This window comes from Drosophila obscura, unplaced genomic scaffold (assembly GCF_018151105.1).
Source record: "Drosophila obscura isolate BZ-5 IFL unplaced genomic scaffold, ASM1815110v1 contig_186, whole genome shotgun sequence".
Taxonomy (NCBI): domain Eukaryota; kingdom Metazoa; phylum Arthropoda; class Insecta; order Diptera; family Drosophilidae; genus Drosophila; species Drosophila obscura.
The window spans coordinates 10935744-10951307 of NW_024542774.1; the positions used below are offsets into that span (position 1 = coordinate 10935744).

General features: G+C 48.0%; 1 protein-coding gene across 4 annotated transcripts in view; it reads left to right on the forward strand.

Annotated features, from left to right (window-relative positions):
* Window positions 1-15564, forward strand: part of LOC111079360 (tyrosine-protein kinase Src42A) — a 38487-nt gene that overhangs the window by 9489 nt on the left and 13434 nt on the right. For 3 of the 4 annotated variants that reach the window (XM_022374519.2, XM_022374520.2, XM_022374521.2), the window contains exon 1: window positions 11269-15384. The exons of the other annotated variant lie outside the window; for it this stretch is intronic. In XM_022374519.2, coding sequence (XP_022230211.2) covers window positions 11366-15384 — 4019 coding nt within the window. In that variant the 5' untranslated portion in view covers window positions 11269-11365. Of the gene's footprint in view, window positions 1-11268; window positions 15385-15564 lie in introns of those variants that run through there. 4 annotated transcript variants of the gene reach the window in all.

Sequence of the window (15564 nt, forward strand, 5' to 3'; positions counted from 1 at the left end):
AAAAAAGTTGAGTCTGGAGCTGCTCTTGGGGCGTAGGGAAAAGTTCAAAAACCGGTAAATCGAACGAAAATAAAAATAAATGTCATTGAAGTCATTAATTCAATTTATCTTGTCGTGGTCTTGGGCCGTAACTGTAAATGTATAGCACTCGAGAGGCTTCGATCCAGTCAGAGATCACAAGAGGGAGAGCTACACATAGAGAGAGAGCTATCAGAGTCCATGGATGCTCGGTTTGGCCATTCCACAGGTGCATAAAAATGCATTTCATGTACAGTTTCCTAATTCCGCTAAGGGAGCCGCGGCTCAAGGCCATCGCAAATGGAGCAGCCATCGGTGGCCCCACCCGCAAATGCTGATATTATCTTAACCCAATTAGGTGGCAATTGTTATCCGCCTGCCTTGGACTTACTCTCCAGGCCGTGTGCATAAATCAGTATTTACCCGGAGACCAGTAGGCAGGCAGTCGCCAGTAACCAGTAACCATTTTAGTGGAGTGGTGGAGCCGTGGAACAGTAATCAGCTCTCGTGTAATTTCTTTTATTTATTTGCACTGCAATAAATACTGTGCCGCTCATTTAACTGTGCTTTCTTCTTTCTTCGCCTTAAGGATGCCCACTTGTGGGCAATTTTTAATTTTTCTGAGAAGCTCTTCGGTCTGCGTTCGGTTGTCGGACGTCGATTGTCGTCAGAGTTTTGTGGGTTTCTGATTTGGTTTTCGTTTTCTGTTGGTCATTGCACAACTCTTAAGCGACTCTTAATAACTCGTCCGCTTTGGGGCTTACCTTACACACAGTTATGCATTCTGTGTGCACAGGGATACAGTGCGTTTCAAGCCACCAGAGACTGCCATCCCTTTGGCTGGGATCAGCTATCCCTTTCTGCCTCTCGGGCTTTATGTGCCCAAAGCTCTCCCGAGAGAGCGCGCGCTGGCTGGCACTCTCATCTTCTAGCTATCAATGGCCAGATGGAGTTTCTTGATCGAGCCTGAGCTTTCCTATGTATAGTTGCGAAACGCACTGTCCACTGTCTGCGATTTGTTAATCGACAACTTCCGCATTGTCACGCGACCGAATCGAAAGAAAACTTTCCTATGCATAAATGCATATGTATGGTATGTATATTTATGGATATTCGTCTCCGATGAAACCCATTGCTAAACGACTGCCGCCAAGCGGACAACTTTTCCATGGACCGGCCAATCTGCTCCAGTGCATGGGCTCTGTGTCTGCAGCTCCGAAAGTAGGTCATTGGACAGCAGGGATAGTGAATGCAGTGACGTCAATGAGTGTCGATGATGTGATGGCTCATCGTTTACAGGGAATTCGCCAGAGACGAGGTTAACTGTGGGCTTTAATTCGAGTGAATTTGAAATGTTGTCGGACAGGGGAAATACCTGAACAGATGTTTACTTCCGCCGCTGCACAGCGGTGGGAAAAATGCGTATGAATATGAGGTGGGCTTAATGCGCAACTATTTGCCAATGTGCTAAACGTTTTGGCCGTAAATTCACAATTGGCCATTATCTGGCCACATAAATCGCCAATAATATGCACTGATGTCCCACTGACCGTCCCGTCTGACTGCCAATGAGCCGGCTCAGAAACATATACATATGTACTATATAGAGAGGGAGAGATTATGCGAGCAGAATTTACAGCCAAATCGGAAGTTCTCGAAGCGCATTGAACCCGTCGCTAACTGTGTGGAATTGGGAATTTGGGAATTCAACAATAAACACAAACACCATCGATCGATTCATAATTCCCGAAGCAGAGCCACCCAGAAACCCCCATATCCATAATATTTTGTCTTACCTTTTTCACACAGCTAATAAATCACTCGCAAAATAGAATCAAGTCAAGAAATTGGCAAACAAATTGAACAAATTTAACGAGTGCTTAGCAAGCGTCGGGCGTTTCAATTGAAATGCAAAACTCAACTTATTGCAGGCTTAAATCGAAATTAAAATTTATAGTGGAACAATTGTGATTTTTTGAATTGATTTGATTTGATAGCTGAGTATATTCGCACAAATGTCCGGATAAATGATTATTTTTCTTTCTGTTTCGGTTTGTTTTTGTTTTTGTTTGCATTTGATGTGTGAGCCTCATCTTCCGGCACGGAAGACGACACCAGACGCCGGCCGTCCCGATCCGATCCGTTCCGATCGTTGTTTTTGGCTCGGAATTGGAATCGTCGCAGCGAAATTTATCGCCGAGTTTGAGCCCAGTTTGAGTTTGAGATTCTGTTTCGATTTTGGCGAATTTCAATGTCAGTGGCACTAATTCATTGTGTGCATATTGATTCGCTTGATCCGAATCGATTGGAACGCGATTTAAATGTATTGAGAGATGCTCATGCTCCCCCGCATTGGGATTCACATACATACATACATACATATATGCATAGAGAATTATTAGTCATAGGAATAATATTAAGAAGTCTAGTTTCGTTCACTTTCTGATAAGTAACGTAAAGCTATACTACTATTTGCTAATTGCACTGACCACTGTACCGTAACATTGTTATGCATGTACATACAGCTGTACCGTTTCTTATCTCGCCTTCATCGTTTCGCCTAGGCTTTAAAGCTGCGCCATCTAAGCTTCTCTCGCGCTCTAGCTCTCTTTCTCGATCTCTCGTGCTCAGGCAAAGCTTCGGCTTGCATTTGGGCACAGACAATGCTCTTGCAAGTAGTCTGATCTTTATTATCGTACATTGGCCTTGAAACTATAGATATATGTACATACAAATGTTTGGTAGATACATACATACATATCTCGAAACTTTCGCTGTCGCTCGGCCGCCAACTAACAAAAAAACTTTACATGCATTTGTATGTACATATGTATGGACAACTCCACTTTTCAATCTAAAAACTAAGACAGTTTCTTAGCTAATTTTATTTTTGGGAAATATCAAATCCACAGAATGGTAAATGTTATATACCACACCCGAAAAATACAGAATTAAAGCCAACCGAAGCATCAGCAGCTACGGCTGTCAACTGTCCCCAGTAGTTAAAGTTTTCTACATAAGCCTACAGTGTTGAAATAAATAAACAGTAGCTATGTACTATAATTTCAGGGACATTTCCCATGGGCGAACAGAAAGGCAAGGCCTAGAACTACAATTCTGTGGTGGTCCGTATAATGGTCAAAATATTTTCCATTTAACAAAAAATACAATCATAAATTTCGTGCACTTTATATGTATATTTTTTTTGGCTTCCTTTGATGGCACTCTCTGTTGTTTTTGCTGTTGCTGGATTGCAATTGTTATTGAACATGACACCAGAAAATGTCATTGAACCCGTCAACAAAGGGGAGAGAGAGACAGGAGGAGAAGGCGAAGGAGGAGGGTTAGGCAACAATTGTTATACTGGGCCACATGCATATCGTGGCTGCGTGTCAGACTTTTTCATAAAACCATTTTCTATATGCATGAAGTGCGGATTTAATTCGTCGTTTCTTTTTTTCGATTCATGTGACGTGTGCTGTGTGCTGTGCGAGACAGCTCGTACGATTAGTAAGTAGCCCTCGATTATGTGGCATGGTAATCGTAAACAATGTTCAATAGAAGACAATTGTTTAAACAATTTGTCAGAGCAGCGAAAAACAGCAGAAGATACGGTGCCCGGGCAATGCTCTTGGGGAAGGTCGGTCGAGCGGTACTTCACATGTGATATTTGCTAGCCCCAGGCCCAAATCCAGTTTCAAATATTGAAACAGTTATATCCAAATAGCGATTGCGACGGCAATTAACTGTACATTAGCTGATCTGATTTGAAGTGTATTTTTATTTGTGTTTGTATTTGTATTTGTATTTGTCCAAAATTGCACAGGAAACAGGCAGCTGCCAGCCACCTAATCGAGCATTAATTATCAGATCTGATATGATCTGAGTGCAAATGTATGCACTGCTAATGCATCTGAATCTGAATCCCAATCAGGTTACGCAGCTGGAAGGGGACATCGAATTCTGTATCTTTCCATTGCGAGTACAGTTTGGGTTCTGTCTACGATTTGCATTCGATTTTAGAAGTTTCGAGACTACAACTATCATTAGTATGGATTACTCATTAGTATGGAGTGTACTTAAGGTGGGGTATATTGGATTGGGGGCAAAGGATCGGGAGTATGCACGCCTCTTACTACCAGCTATCGGTAGTTTAAGCACCCTCTTGGGTGTTTAAGTGAAATAAATCATAATATACAGACTGAGTGCCAGGTGGAATAGTGACGAATAGGGGCACCCATAAGCAAACGGACAAGCGATCGTTGATGTTTTATTTAAATATTTAGATCGAAAGTTTTAAATATTTTGTAGAGTTTTTACTGCTTGAAAAAGAGACAATTTAAATGACTAATTTATTCTAAGTTATTATTATTTGGAGTTGTGCTAGCTTGTGCTAATAATAAATATTATCGACCACTTTTGGCTATTTCCTAATTTCTTACCTAATGTTCTTCTCTTTTGTTTGTTTGTTTATCTATTTCCAGGTAAGTCAACTGCTACCACTGATATTTATAGATTATAGTACCCCCCCGCCTGTACCCCGGAATAAGCCTCTAAAGATCCCCCTTTTATTGGGTAATCTGAGCTTCTGGGCAGACACCACCTTCTACTGGAGCGTGTGTGCTGATCGAGTGGCGGGCCAAGTAAATAAGTGTCTATGAAGCTTGGTTTGTACAAATTTTAACACAAAATACATACATACATAGGATATATTTTACATGCACATGTGTGCGTCCAGATGTCTGCGCAGGTGCCATAAATTTTCGTGTGAAACGTGTCTGCTGCTGTGCTGTCCAGGGTCCCCGCCTGGATGGGATGGACATTAATATTCCCTAGACCCTGCCTAAGCACAGCACAGCGCCCGACTTACAATATTTGTGTATTATTTGAGTGGAGTGTAGTGTTCTTTTACGTTGGCATTCCCTAGCAATGACGAGTTCAATGGCGTTCACAAGAACCGATCCCCGATCGCTGGCATTTGGGAACGCATAATTTGATTGCCAGTGACGCGATCAAGCTGCATTTATTTTTGTTTTATAAACAAATGAATACAAGTTGACATTTTGTCAGTAAACAACGGCGGCAACAGCAGCGGCAAGCTAATTATTTTCAACTCGATTTGATCTTTGCAATCAACGCACTTTCTGACTAATTGCTGTCGTCGCCGCTCGTCGTCATTGTAATTGTTAAATCACGGAGTGAAATCATTCATCTTGGCGGAGGCTTAAGAGCGGGGCTCCTCAGAGAGAGAGAGAGACAGACAGAGAGAGGCCTGCTCTGCGATCAGCTGTTTCGACGGACCACTTCTTTGACTCCCAGAGAGCTTTAAGAGCTCCGGCCAGAAAGAGCGCGATCGCGCGAGAGAGGAAACCTGGCTCAAATGACGGCCGCAACAGGTGTGCTTGTGTGTGTGTGTGTGTGTCTGTGTGTTCGTAGCGAGCGCACGACCAAGCGGTTAAAACCTTTCTATAAAAATTTCATAAACGTATCAGTTGTCTGCGAAGCGGTACTCGAAACGGACGTCCAAACGGAAGACGCGACGCGCTCAAATCGGTTCGGAAATCGAATATCGCCCATTCGCTACAATAAATATATATATTCGGGAGCCCCAATACCCCCCTTCCGCCACTGCGCCTCCCCAACATATAGGAAACTCTGTGAGAAGCATTTTCCACAGTTTTCCTCGTTCGTTCCTCGATTGTGATCGCGCGAAAACGATCGAGCAACGTAACCGAAGCACGAAAACTCGTTGCACGCCAGCAACGGACGGCGCATGCGCGACGGTTGGTGGCATACTTCTAACAGTCAGTGTTACTTCCTTTGTTCAGTGTTTTGTGTGCCTCATTGTGTGATATGGAGCAGCAGCACCAGCAGCAGCAACAACAGCAAAAGCAACATAGCTGCAACATCTGAAAAGGTACAAACACACGTCTTGTGGCATATCCAGTGACGTGCCCCGAGGAAGAAGAGAGCAGCACAGCCCATGGGCAGCGCAGAACTTTCTATTTTCTTTACTGTTTCGAGGGTCTTTCGCTGACCATTCTTCAAATTCAAATGTACAACAGACACATACTGCTTGCTTGTGACCAGAATTTGAATGCAAGAACCGCGCTGCACTGTTAAATGTAGCATAATGTTTCATAAGACAAATTCCTGGGGCGCGGGGGGGTTATATAATGTTTGCAACCCCCTCCACCGTCAGACATGGCCAAAGTCCTCCCTCTACTCCACCTCCTTCGCCTCCTCAGCATTTGAGTGAACTTTATCGTTTGCTATGTGCTAAAATGCACAATTTCTACCTGTGCCCCCAGCAGTAAAGCAAAAAAAACACAAAAAAAAACACCACTAAAGAATAATGATATATGTCGGTGTGTATTGGCTTGTGGTGGCGGGGGGGGTGTGGGTCTGTATTTGTGTAAATTTACCTTAGTTAATGCCGTTTTTTGTTTTTGGTTCTGTTGGGATTTTGCTTTTTTTGTGTGTGTCGTCGACTTGTTCGAGCCACCATCCCAAGACAGAAGCCGATATCTACTTGGAGTCACTTACGTGACTCGAGCGAATTGCATTATTTTGCACACACTATAAGTATGTACATGTGTATGGTACATATATAGTATTCTTTGCCCCAAAGTTTCCTAGTTTTTAGAGCTTTAACTTGTGTATTTTTCTACCTGTGAACTCTCTTTTTAATGGCCTGGCTTTGCTTTTGCCTTTGTCTCGCTCTGCCATCTACCATTTACCATCTTCCCTTTACCTCTCTCTCCCTCTCCCTCTCTCTTTTCCACCTTTCTGTCTTCTCTTTTAAGCCATGGAGCACCATGGCCGCAGATTTCCTGTATCATGAGTCACACTCGTATGCCCGCCCGCCCGTCAATTGGCAGAGAAAAAAGCGATAAAGATACAGATACAGATACAAAATATTCAGTTGAAAACACATGAAAATTGCTGGCGAGCGTATAGAGTGTAGAGCGTGAAGAGCCAAGTCAGCCAAAGAGAGACAGACACGAAAACAGAGCGAGAGAGAGAGAGAGATCATCAAAAGCTCATTGTTTCTTCTTGTGGTGGGGGCTTTGTGCCCCGCTTTATTGTTGCAACCTTTGCCGCCTCCACTCATTGTTTGCGATGACATTTTACCAGCCATTGAATGGGTTGCAATTTGCTCTTCCTCATAACTATACAGTCTATACCCTATAGATAGTATAGATCCGAGTGAGTCAGCCAGGAAATGCAACAGACCCGTAAATATTCTTTTAATCAAGATCAATTCCATTCCATTTTACTCTTTTAGGCCAGGCTCTGGAGGGGGTAATGATGATTGGTAATTTCCCAATATTAAACTCAATTCTTGGAGGCATTCCATGGCGAACGGGTTTTCGAGTGGATTTCCAAATATTTACTCATTAGCGTATTCAGTGCGTTTCCAACAAAACAAAATACAAACATGGGGGGGTTTTTTTGAGGGTCTTTTTGCCATTCATTGATTTCCTTTGAAACTCGAATTTAGATAGATCCTGTTCGAAATAGATTTACATTAAATAATCCTCTGGTTTCATTCTGGATCTGGATCATTATTTGATTCCATTTAATTGGTAGATTTATCATTGTTGGAATCTATTCTAAATAGAATTTCGCCATTAATTATATTTGGGTACCGTTCCGTGAACTCTCTTATGGGTATTTTTTTTTTTTTTTTTTTTTTATAGAGCTACTTTAGATGGCTTTAATTTCGCCATAGAGTGGGGGAAATGGATCGAACGGAATGGGATGGCACAGAGATAATACTAAATTTAGTCGCTCGCTCTCGTTACCATTGTGCAATGACCTAAATCATGGACACAAAATCAGAGGCGAGCTCTCATTTTTGGACTCTTTTTTTTGGTGATGTGTTGGCCATCATTTTGGTGGCTGGTTTTGGATTTTTTGCTGATTTGTTTTTGGTGGCCAAAAAGCTTACTATTCATTTGCACATAAATGGGCAGCGGCACGCTTGCCTGGGCTGGTGCCTGTGCCTGTGACTTGGACTTGGACTGGGTCTGGGGTTGGACTTGGACTTGGGACAGCCTCGATGGTCGATTGTTGGCTTGGGAATAAAGTTTGGGTTTCTTTTTTTGTTTCTGGGGAGAAAGTACCCGGCCGAGAGGCTAGAGGCTAGAGTTTCCTCTGTCTCTAGCTAATTAGCAGCCGATTATTGAGCAGAGTTTTGGGGCGTGGCATGGCGTGTCTTCGTGTCTCCAGCTGCCTTGTATCTGGCTGTCTTTTGTTGTGGTTTCATAATTCGCCAGCAACAAATGCTTGGCAACAAATGTTGCAGCAAACATCGAAGCAATCCGTTGGCAACAGCCAACAGCCGAAAGAGGTTTGGCTCTGGCTTCGCGCACACCAGAAGCAATGAAACAAGACAAAGATACAAAGATACAAAGATACAAACAAACAAACGGCAGTAGAAAACCGGTTCAAAGTGGGTCGTAGTACTTTTGAGTGCAATTGTTAGCTTTTTTTTTGTGTTTTTTTTTTTCTTTGGTCAGCGGCAGCACTCGAGTCCACTCCGCACTCTGCAACTCATTATAGCCACTACACTATTATGTTGGCTCTTGTTCGGTTTTCTTGGCACGCGCTGCCCGAATAGCAGCAGAAATCCAATCCGAAAACCCACTCCCACACAAAACACACGCAGAGCGAATACGATAGGCGGCTCCATTATTTTGTAATGGACATGTTTCGATTCGGTTAGCATAGGTCAGGCGTAGACCCCCGTACCCCCGTACTCCCGTGCCCCGTTCCACGGACCCTTTGAGGCCTTCCGCGAGTTAACCTTGCTGGTTCTTCTACCTTGCAAACTTTTGCTCCGTGGGCTGCCCATATGCCAATTAGCATGGTAATACCTAGAAACGATTGCCGATCAACGATCAACGATTAGTGATCGCATTTTGCATACCTCACAGCCTTAACATCAAAGTCGTGTTTATTTGCTGATTTATATATGTATGTATGTATGTATCTACAGATCTATATCTTTTTCGTTGCGAATAACGGTTATTGCACTGAAAACAATGCTCGCTGGATAATTCTGTGTCCATTCTCGCGACTGTTCCAAGTTCTTGCTATTGTTTTTGGCGCGTGACTAGAATCAGCTGAAAGGAACACGCCACGGCACACAATGGCGAGTACTATACAAATGTATATGCAGTAGCATATATGTACATACAGAGTAGAGCCATGCTTTATGGGATACCCGCTGCTGTTTTACCCCCTTCGATTGGAGGAGCTTTCAATCTCCTTTCGAAGATCTGAGACCGAGACGGGTTCAACAGGTTTTCATCAGGCGCTGTTATTATCTTTTTCTTTTTTTTTCTGTAGTCATTGTTGTTGTTATTCTTCTCGACACTCCGCCAAGCAGCTGTTTATTTATTTAAATAATATGTATTTACTTCTTGTTTCAACACTAATATCAAATATTTACATTATTCGAGAGCAAGAGATCGTTGTGTGGGGAGGGTTCCAACATTCAGTTGTTCAGTTATCCCAACTCCCAACCCAACTAGATTTATTATCTTATTTAATCATGAAATGATTATTCCTCTATTTATTCCTCAGTTTTCTTTACCCTAGAACCATAAATTCCCATGCATCGAATAATAAATAAATATCCTACAGCGCTTGTGCTTTGTCCTGAAAGAGTGTACAGTACTGTGCTTCACATAAAAGTAAATTTTTCGCTGTTAAATGTACACAACAAAATGCCTCGAAATTACACAATCTTTTGGTAAATTCTTTCAAGATCTCTTCAGATCTTCGGGCAAAACAAAAAGAAAAGAGCAAAAACCTCGCAAAGCAAAAACCCCACGAAAACTGTTACGCCTTGATGCAATTTATTTATGTTGTTTTCGTTGTCTTTTTTGAGCTTCTGCTGCTTTTGCTGCTGTTGACATTGACATTTGCTGAGGCTGACAATACCGTCGAGCCATCAGATGCAGCAGCAACAGCAGTAGGGTGCGATGAGTGGCTATGGGAATCCATTTGTCTGCAGGATGTCCAGCTGAATGCCTGCTGGGAGTGCGGAGCGGCAAGTGGGGAGTGGGGAGTTTTTCTCACCGCAACCGTTGTGTCTCGAGTGCCGGTCGGCCCCCTTTGTCGGCTCGCCATCAGCGGCCATAGAGCGTGGCTCTCTGAACATCTCTCAAGTCCAAGAGCAAGAGCAAGATCCGTAGCAGCCTTGGCCACACAAACACACTCACTCTGTGCGGAATGTGTAGAGTCAGAGTCAGAGATGTAGCTGTATGATCCAAACCGAGTTCAATGGTCAATGTTCGGTGGTGGTCGGTGGTCGGTGGGAAGACGGCAGCACCTTCAAACTCCGGCGTTCGATGGGGTCAGTGACTAACAGACATGTTTGTATGTTTTTGCTTGTATGACATAATGTCTGGCAATTATAATTATCTTCAGCTCAGTCGTCTTGAGCTGCCCACAAGCAATAAAGTAGCCATCAAATTTTCCATCAAGTGTTACGTATTCCGTTTAGCCGTGAATCCAAAACAAATGAAAACCCGCTGCCAGCAGCTGGCCACCGACTGCGTCTGGGAGTATCCTCTGTACAACTTTGGGGTTTGTTTCCCCCTGCTCCACCCTAATTTTGATCATGTCTCTCACGTTTGGTTCTTATCTTACCATACCCATTCGGATCGGATGGGATCTACGGATTCAACTGTTCGAATTTATTCCATCACATGCAAATGCCATAAAACAATGTGGAATAAAATGGAATGGTGTTCCATGCACACGCCGCCAATTGCTTGAATTTGTTTTGTGTTTTGTGAAATTTATTCCACCTCCATACGAGCCCACACACGCCTTCAAGGCAGCAGCCCCTCTAAAGGAATCGAGTATCGAGAATACAAATAAAATCGAAATCACTTTCGTTTGGGCTCCAGGGGCTCCAGCCAAAACGTTGTAATTTACATAAATAAATATTTGCTTCGGTTTATGCATAATTCTCGGATGGAGATTAGACGACGCATCGAAAAACATGAACCGGAATTGAATTCCTCGATGTCTGTGATCTGTGATCTGTATGTTCATCTAAATATAGATCTGATATGGATATCTATATTCATATCCCCCCTTGCGGTCAGAAAGAAACGAAACAGTAAAGCGAAACAGGTGCCGCTGCCATGTGCTGGGATCTGCTCATCTCGGGCTGAATCATTCCCAGAAGTTGTTGTACTCAAGCTCAAGCCTTTTCTCTTCTCACAGCCTCTGCCCAGCCCTGACCTGAGCCTCAGCCTGTCCAAATAGACAGAGCATCCAATCAGACAGCAGCCAAAGCATCCACAGGATACAGAAATACAGAATGACAGCCATGCCCGTGGTGTGGTGCACCGATCCCAATTCGGTGAACAACAAGCCCACGGCCTTCGCCCTGCACGGCATCCAGCTGCAGGGGAACGTGACCGAGAAGCAGGTGCACGCCCTGCGCGAGCTGGTGAACGCCGCCGCCGAGGGGCGCCTCATCCTGCCCTCGGACGGCACATTTACGCTCCTCGACAGCGGCCTGAGCATCGAGAGCTCGATAGTGGCCGGGGGACTGAAGCAGGAGAGCGCCGCCCCCAGTCCCAGCGAGTGCCCAGAGTCGCATCCACCCAAGAACGCCAAGAACACGTACATCCTGATGCCCGTGAGCAAGGCATCGCCGACGTCGACGACGACGGGTACGATGGGATCCGTAGCGGGACAGCCCGAGGCCATTGCTGCGGCGGCGGCCCAGCTGGAATTCCTGCTGGAGCCGAAGTACTCGCCCTCGCCGCCTGCCTCCTCCGATTCGGCCATGGAGGCGTCGGGGGGTGTGGCAGCCACCAGTGGCGAGATTCTGTACGAGTTCCTCTGCTGCGCCAAGTGCATGAACGAGCAGCGGACGGGGCAGAGCGGCACCTGCAACGGACGCCGTCTGCAGCGGTATCTGCGCAGCTGCCGAGGTACTGCCGGGGGCAACAACAGCGACTACGAGCCGGTCAATGACCCGGCGGGGACGTGGCAGCTGCAGCTGGATCCTGTCTGCAGCATTGCCAGCAGGTACGCCCGCCGCCAGCACCGCCTGCACCACCAGCAGCACAGGCACCGGCCGCATGGGACCGTCACGACGGGGATAGCACGTAATCGGCCCAATCGCCACCACAAATTACCGATTCACAGTGTTAAAATCTTTCATAATCGCAGCAGTTGCACGCCAGCCCCAGCCACTGCCATTGCCCCTCTGGGAGCATGCAATGTTGTGGGCGGGGGCCAAGAGGTGTCACCAATGGCGATGCCCAGCCCGAGTCGCAGCCCCAGTCGCAGTCGCAGTGCCAGCCATAGTTCCAAGCCAGCGACTAGAGCGAGCGACGGCAATGAAGCGTTTAGTTTGTCACCGACAGCGGCGCGATCTACATCGCTGACAGAAGCAGCAGCAGCAGCAGTCACACTGCCCCTCTACGCAGTGGTTAACAAGAATCGCGAATTGTCGATAGTCGTCTGCGACAAAACGGGCGGGGAAATGCCCACTGTGCTGGACGTTGTGCCCGAGGAGGCTCCTCTGCGCCCCTCTGCGGTTGTGCGCGATTTAATCAGCTTCGATGACGACCAGCAGCAGGAGCAGGAGCAGGCGGTGGCAGGAGCAGGCAGGCAGGGTGCAGAGTGTGATGGCCACAATGTGGATCTGCTGTGTGCCCCGAACGAGGAGGATGTCCTGCTCGCACTGCTCGTGACGCCACCGCCCACGCCGCCCAAGCCGGGCTCGCCCGTCAGCCACAACTCGAGCCGCAAGACCAGCTTCGACTCGACCAGCACCATCAGCTCCATGGACTCGGGCTTCATGGAGATGCAGAACAAGTTGGATGCCCTGGCAGCAGCAGCAGCAGCAGCGGCAGCGGCGGCAGCCGGAACATCTGCCACGGTGGCAGCATCGTCGAGTGGCGAGAAGATTGCTCGTCGCAACTACAAGGAATGCCTGACGCAGTCGCGGAATCGTCGCAAATCCTACGAGGAGTTCAAAGCCATGTTTGTTGAACCTGCAGCAGCAGCGGCAGCGGCGGCATCGGAAGCCGCAGCCACATTGCCATTGTCCATGCCCCAAGCATCATCGATGGTTTCGGCGGCAGATGACGCAACAGCAACGTCCAGCAGCAGCAGCAGCAGCAACAGCAACACTGTGATCCCAGCAACAGCAACAACAACAGCAACACCGCTTGCCTCCATTTCAGAACAAGAAACCACAAGCGAGAGAGGCAAACCGGATTGCGCAAACAAGTTTGCCACCAGCGACGCTGTCCCAGGCCCAGACCCAGGCCCCAGATCCCCGTTGGCCCCCGATGAAATGGATACCGGCGATGGCGAATGTGAGGGCGCTGCCGATGGGTGTCTAACAGCAACAAAAACCACAGCAGCAACAGCGACGACAGTAAACAGCACCACCACAGAGGCAATGCGAAAGAATTCGGATTTTCTATCGCAGATTCTCGATCATCAGTTTGCGGCCAAGGAGCGGGCCAAGGCGCACAAGCGGCGCACATCGTACGAGGAATTCAAGCGGCTGGTTAGCGAAATCGAGCCCCTGGAATGTCTGGACACAGTGGCAGTGGACGCCACACCCACACCCACATGCCCAGCAACAGCAGCAGCCACAGCAGCCGTGGGGCTGGTATCAGCAACAACAACCATAACCACGTCACCGCTGAAGCGACAGAACTCGAGGCAGCGCAAGAGCTTTGCCAGCTACTTTCTGCCCCGCCGGCACTCGACCAAAGAGCCCAAGAAGTCTGGCGACAAGGAGAACAGCGGCAGGGAGCTAAATGTGTCCCCAACGGGAGAGGGCGAGGGCAAGGGCAAGGACAAGCAGCTGCAGACGTACGCTGCCAAGCTGCCGCCGGGCAACTCCAGCTCCAACTGCGACTCCAACTACAGGAGGAACTTCAAGATCTACGACAAGCTGGTCTATGGCACCATCTACGACATCATCCAGCGGAAGAACGACATCTACCAGCTGACGTACCAGAAGTACGACAAGTACATGACCTACGGCACCATCTACGAGATCCTGCACCGCAAGTCCTCGCAGGACGGCGGCTGCTCCCTCGACGGCGGCGGCGGCAGCAGCAGCAGCGACAGATGGCAGCGCAAGAGCCTCAGCTCCATACTGGAGAGCAAGTCGAGCGACGTCATCTACGACATCATCCAGAAGAGGGAGCGCGAGAAGCAGCGCCAGCAGCGGGCCCTGGACACCGCCTCGGCCTCCTCCACTGTCCAGTCCGGCCTCAGTGCGCACAAGTACGGAACCATCTACGACATTCTGCAGGGCGCGAAGCTGGATGCCAGCGATGCAGTGGACAGCAACAGCAGCAGCAGCAGGCGACCAGTGGCCGCCAAGCCAACGCGCTTCGTGGTCAGCCATGTGGTGGAGCAGCCCCAGAAGCAGGAGCCAGAGCCGGCCGAGAGCCAAGAGACTCCTCCCAGCACAGAGAGCGGGGAAGGGAAGCCGGCACCGGCCAGCAAGCCCAAGAAAATGCGGCGCCTATCCAACATCCTCAGCAGGAGGCAGGAGGAGCCAGAAGGCGCGCCTGTGCTCCACCACGAGGAGTCCAAGCAGAAGCGCAGCCAGGCCAAGCGGAGGATTGGGGTGACGAATCTGCTGCTGCCCCTGGACTCCGAGGAGCTGTACACGCGCATCATTGCCCAGCAGAGGCGCGAGCACAGAGCCCATCTGCAGAGCGACAGCGAGACGGAGACCAGGACGGGCAGCTCCCTGATGAAGAGCAGCTCCCTGGATGCCATATCTCTGTCGGTGGCCTGCTCCCCGCCGGCCACCGCCAACCATACGCCCTCCCCGTCGCCGCCCCGTCCTCGCCGCAGCCTCAAGCAGCACCGGTGCCTGCAGCGCGGACAGGAGCAGCAGCGCCAGAGGCACCAGCTGGCGCTGGTGAAGAAGCACTCCCTGGACAACTGTCTGCAGGCAGCAGCAGGCGCTGGAGCGGAGACACAGCACAGGCAGCCACTGCGCCGCTGGTCCAACCAGAGCCCGCTCCGGTGCACCTGCCTTGCCCTCGAGGAGGATCTGCCCAGCCACCAGTGCACTTGCCCGCTTCCGCTGACTGCCATTGAGAAGTCGCGATCGCTGCCCGTCGCCGTAGGCGGTGTCTGTGTCTGTGTCTGTGCCTGTGCCTGTGCCTCCTCCTCTGCCCTCCACTCCTCCCCGCATACGTGTGCAAACTTAAACTGCGATCGAATCCCACAAACAACGACAAAATCATCAACGACGGCGACGACAACGGCAACGGCCAAGAAAGGCAAATCGCGTCGACTTTCGGAATTTACGCGCGGTGAATTTTTAAATGAAAAATCGTAAGTTTAGCCTCCTCCAGACACCCCCCCCGCAACTAAACCCCATCGGATGCACGAATCTACGTATTACATATAATACATACATATGTATGTATGTACATGCATTCATACATTTGTCCATTAATTTATTTATTATTATTATTAGAGCCAGCCGCTGCACGAATTATCATTTTGGGGAAT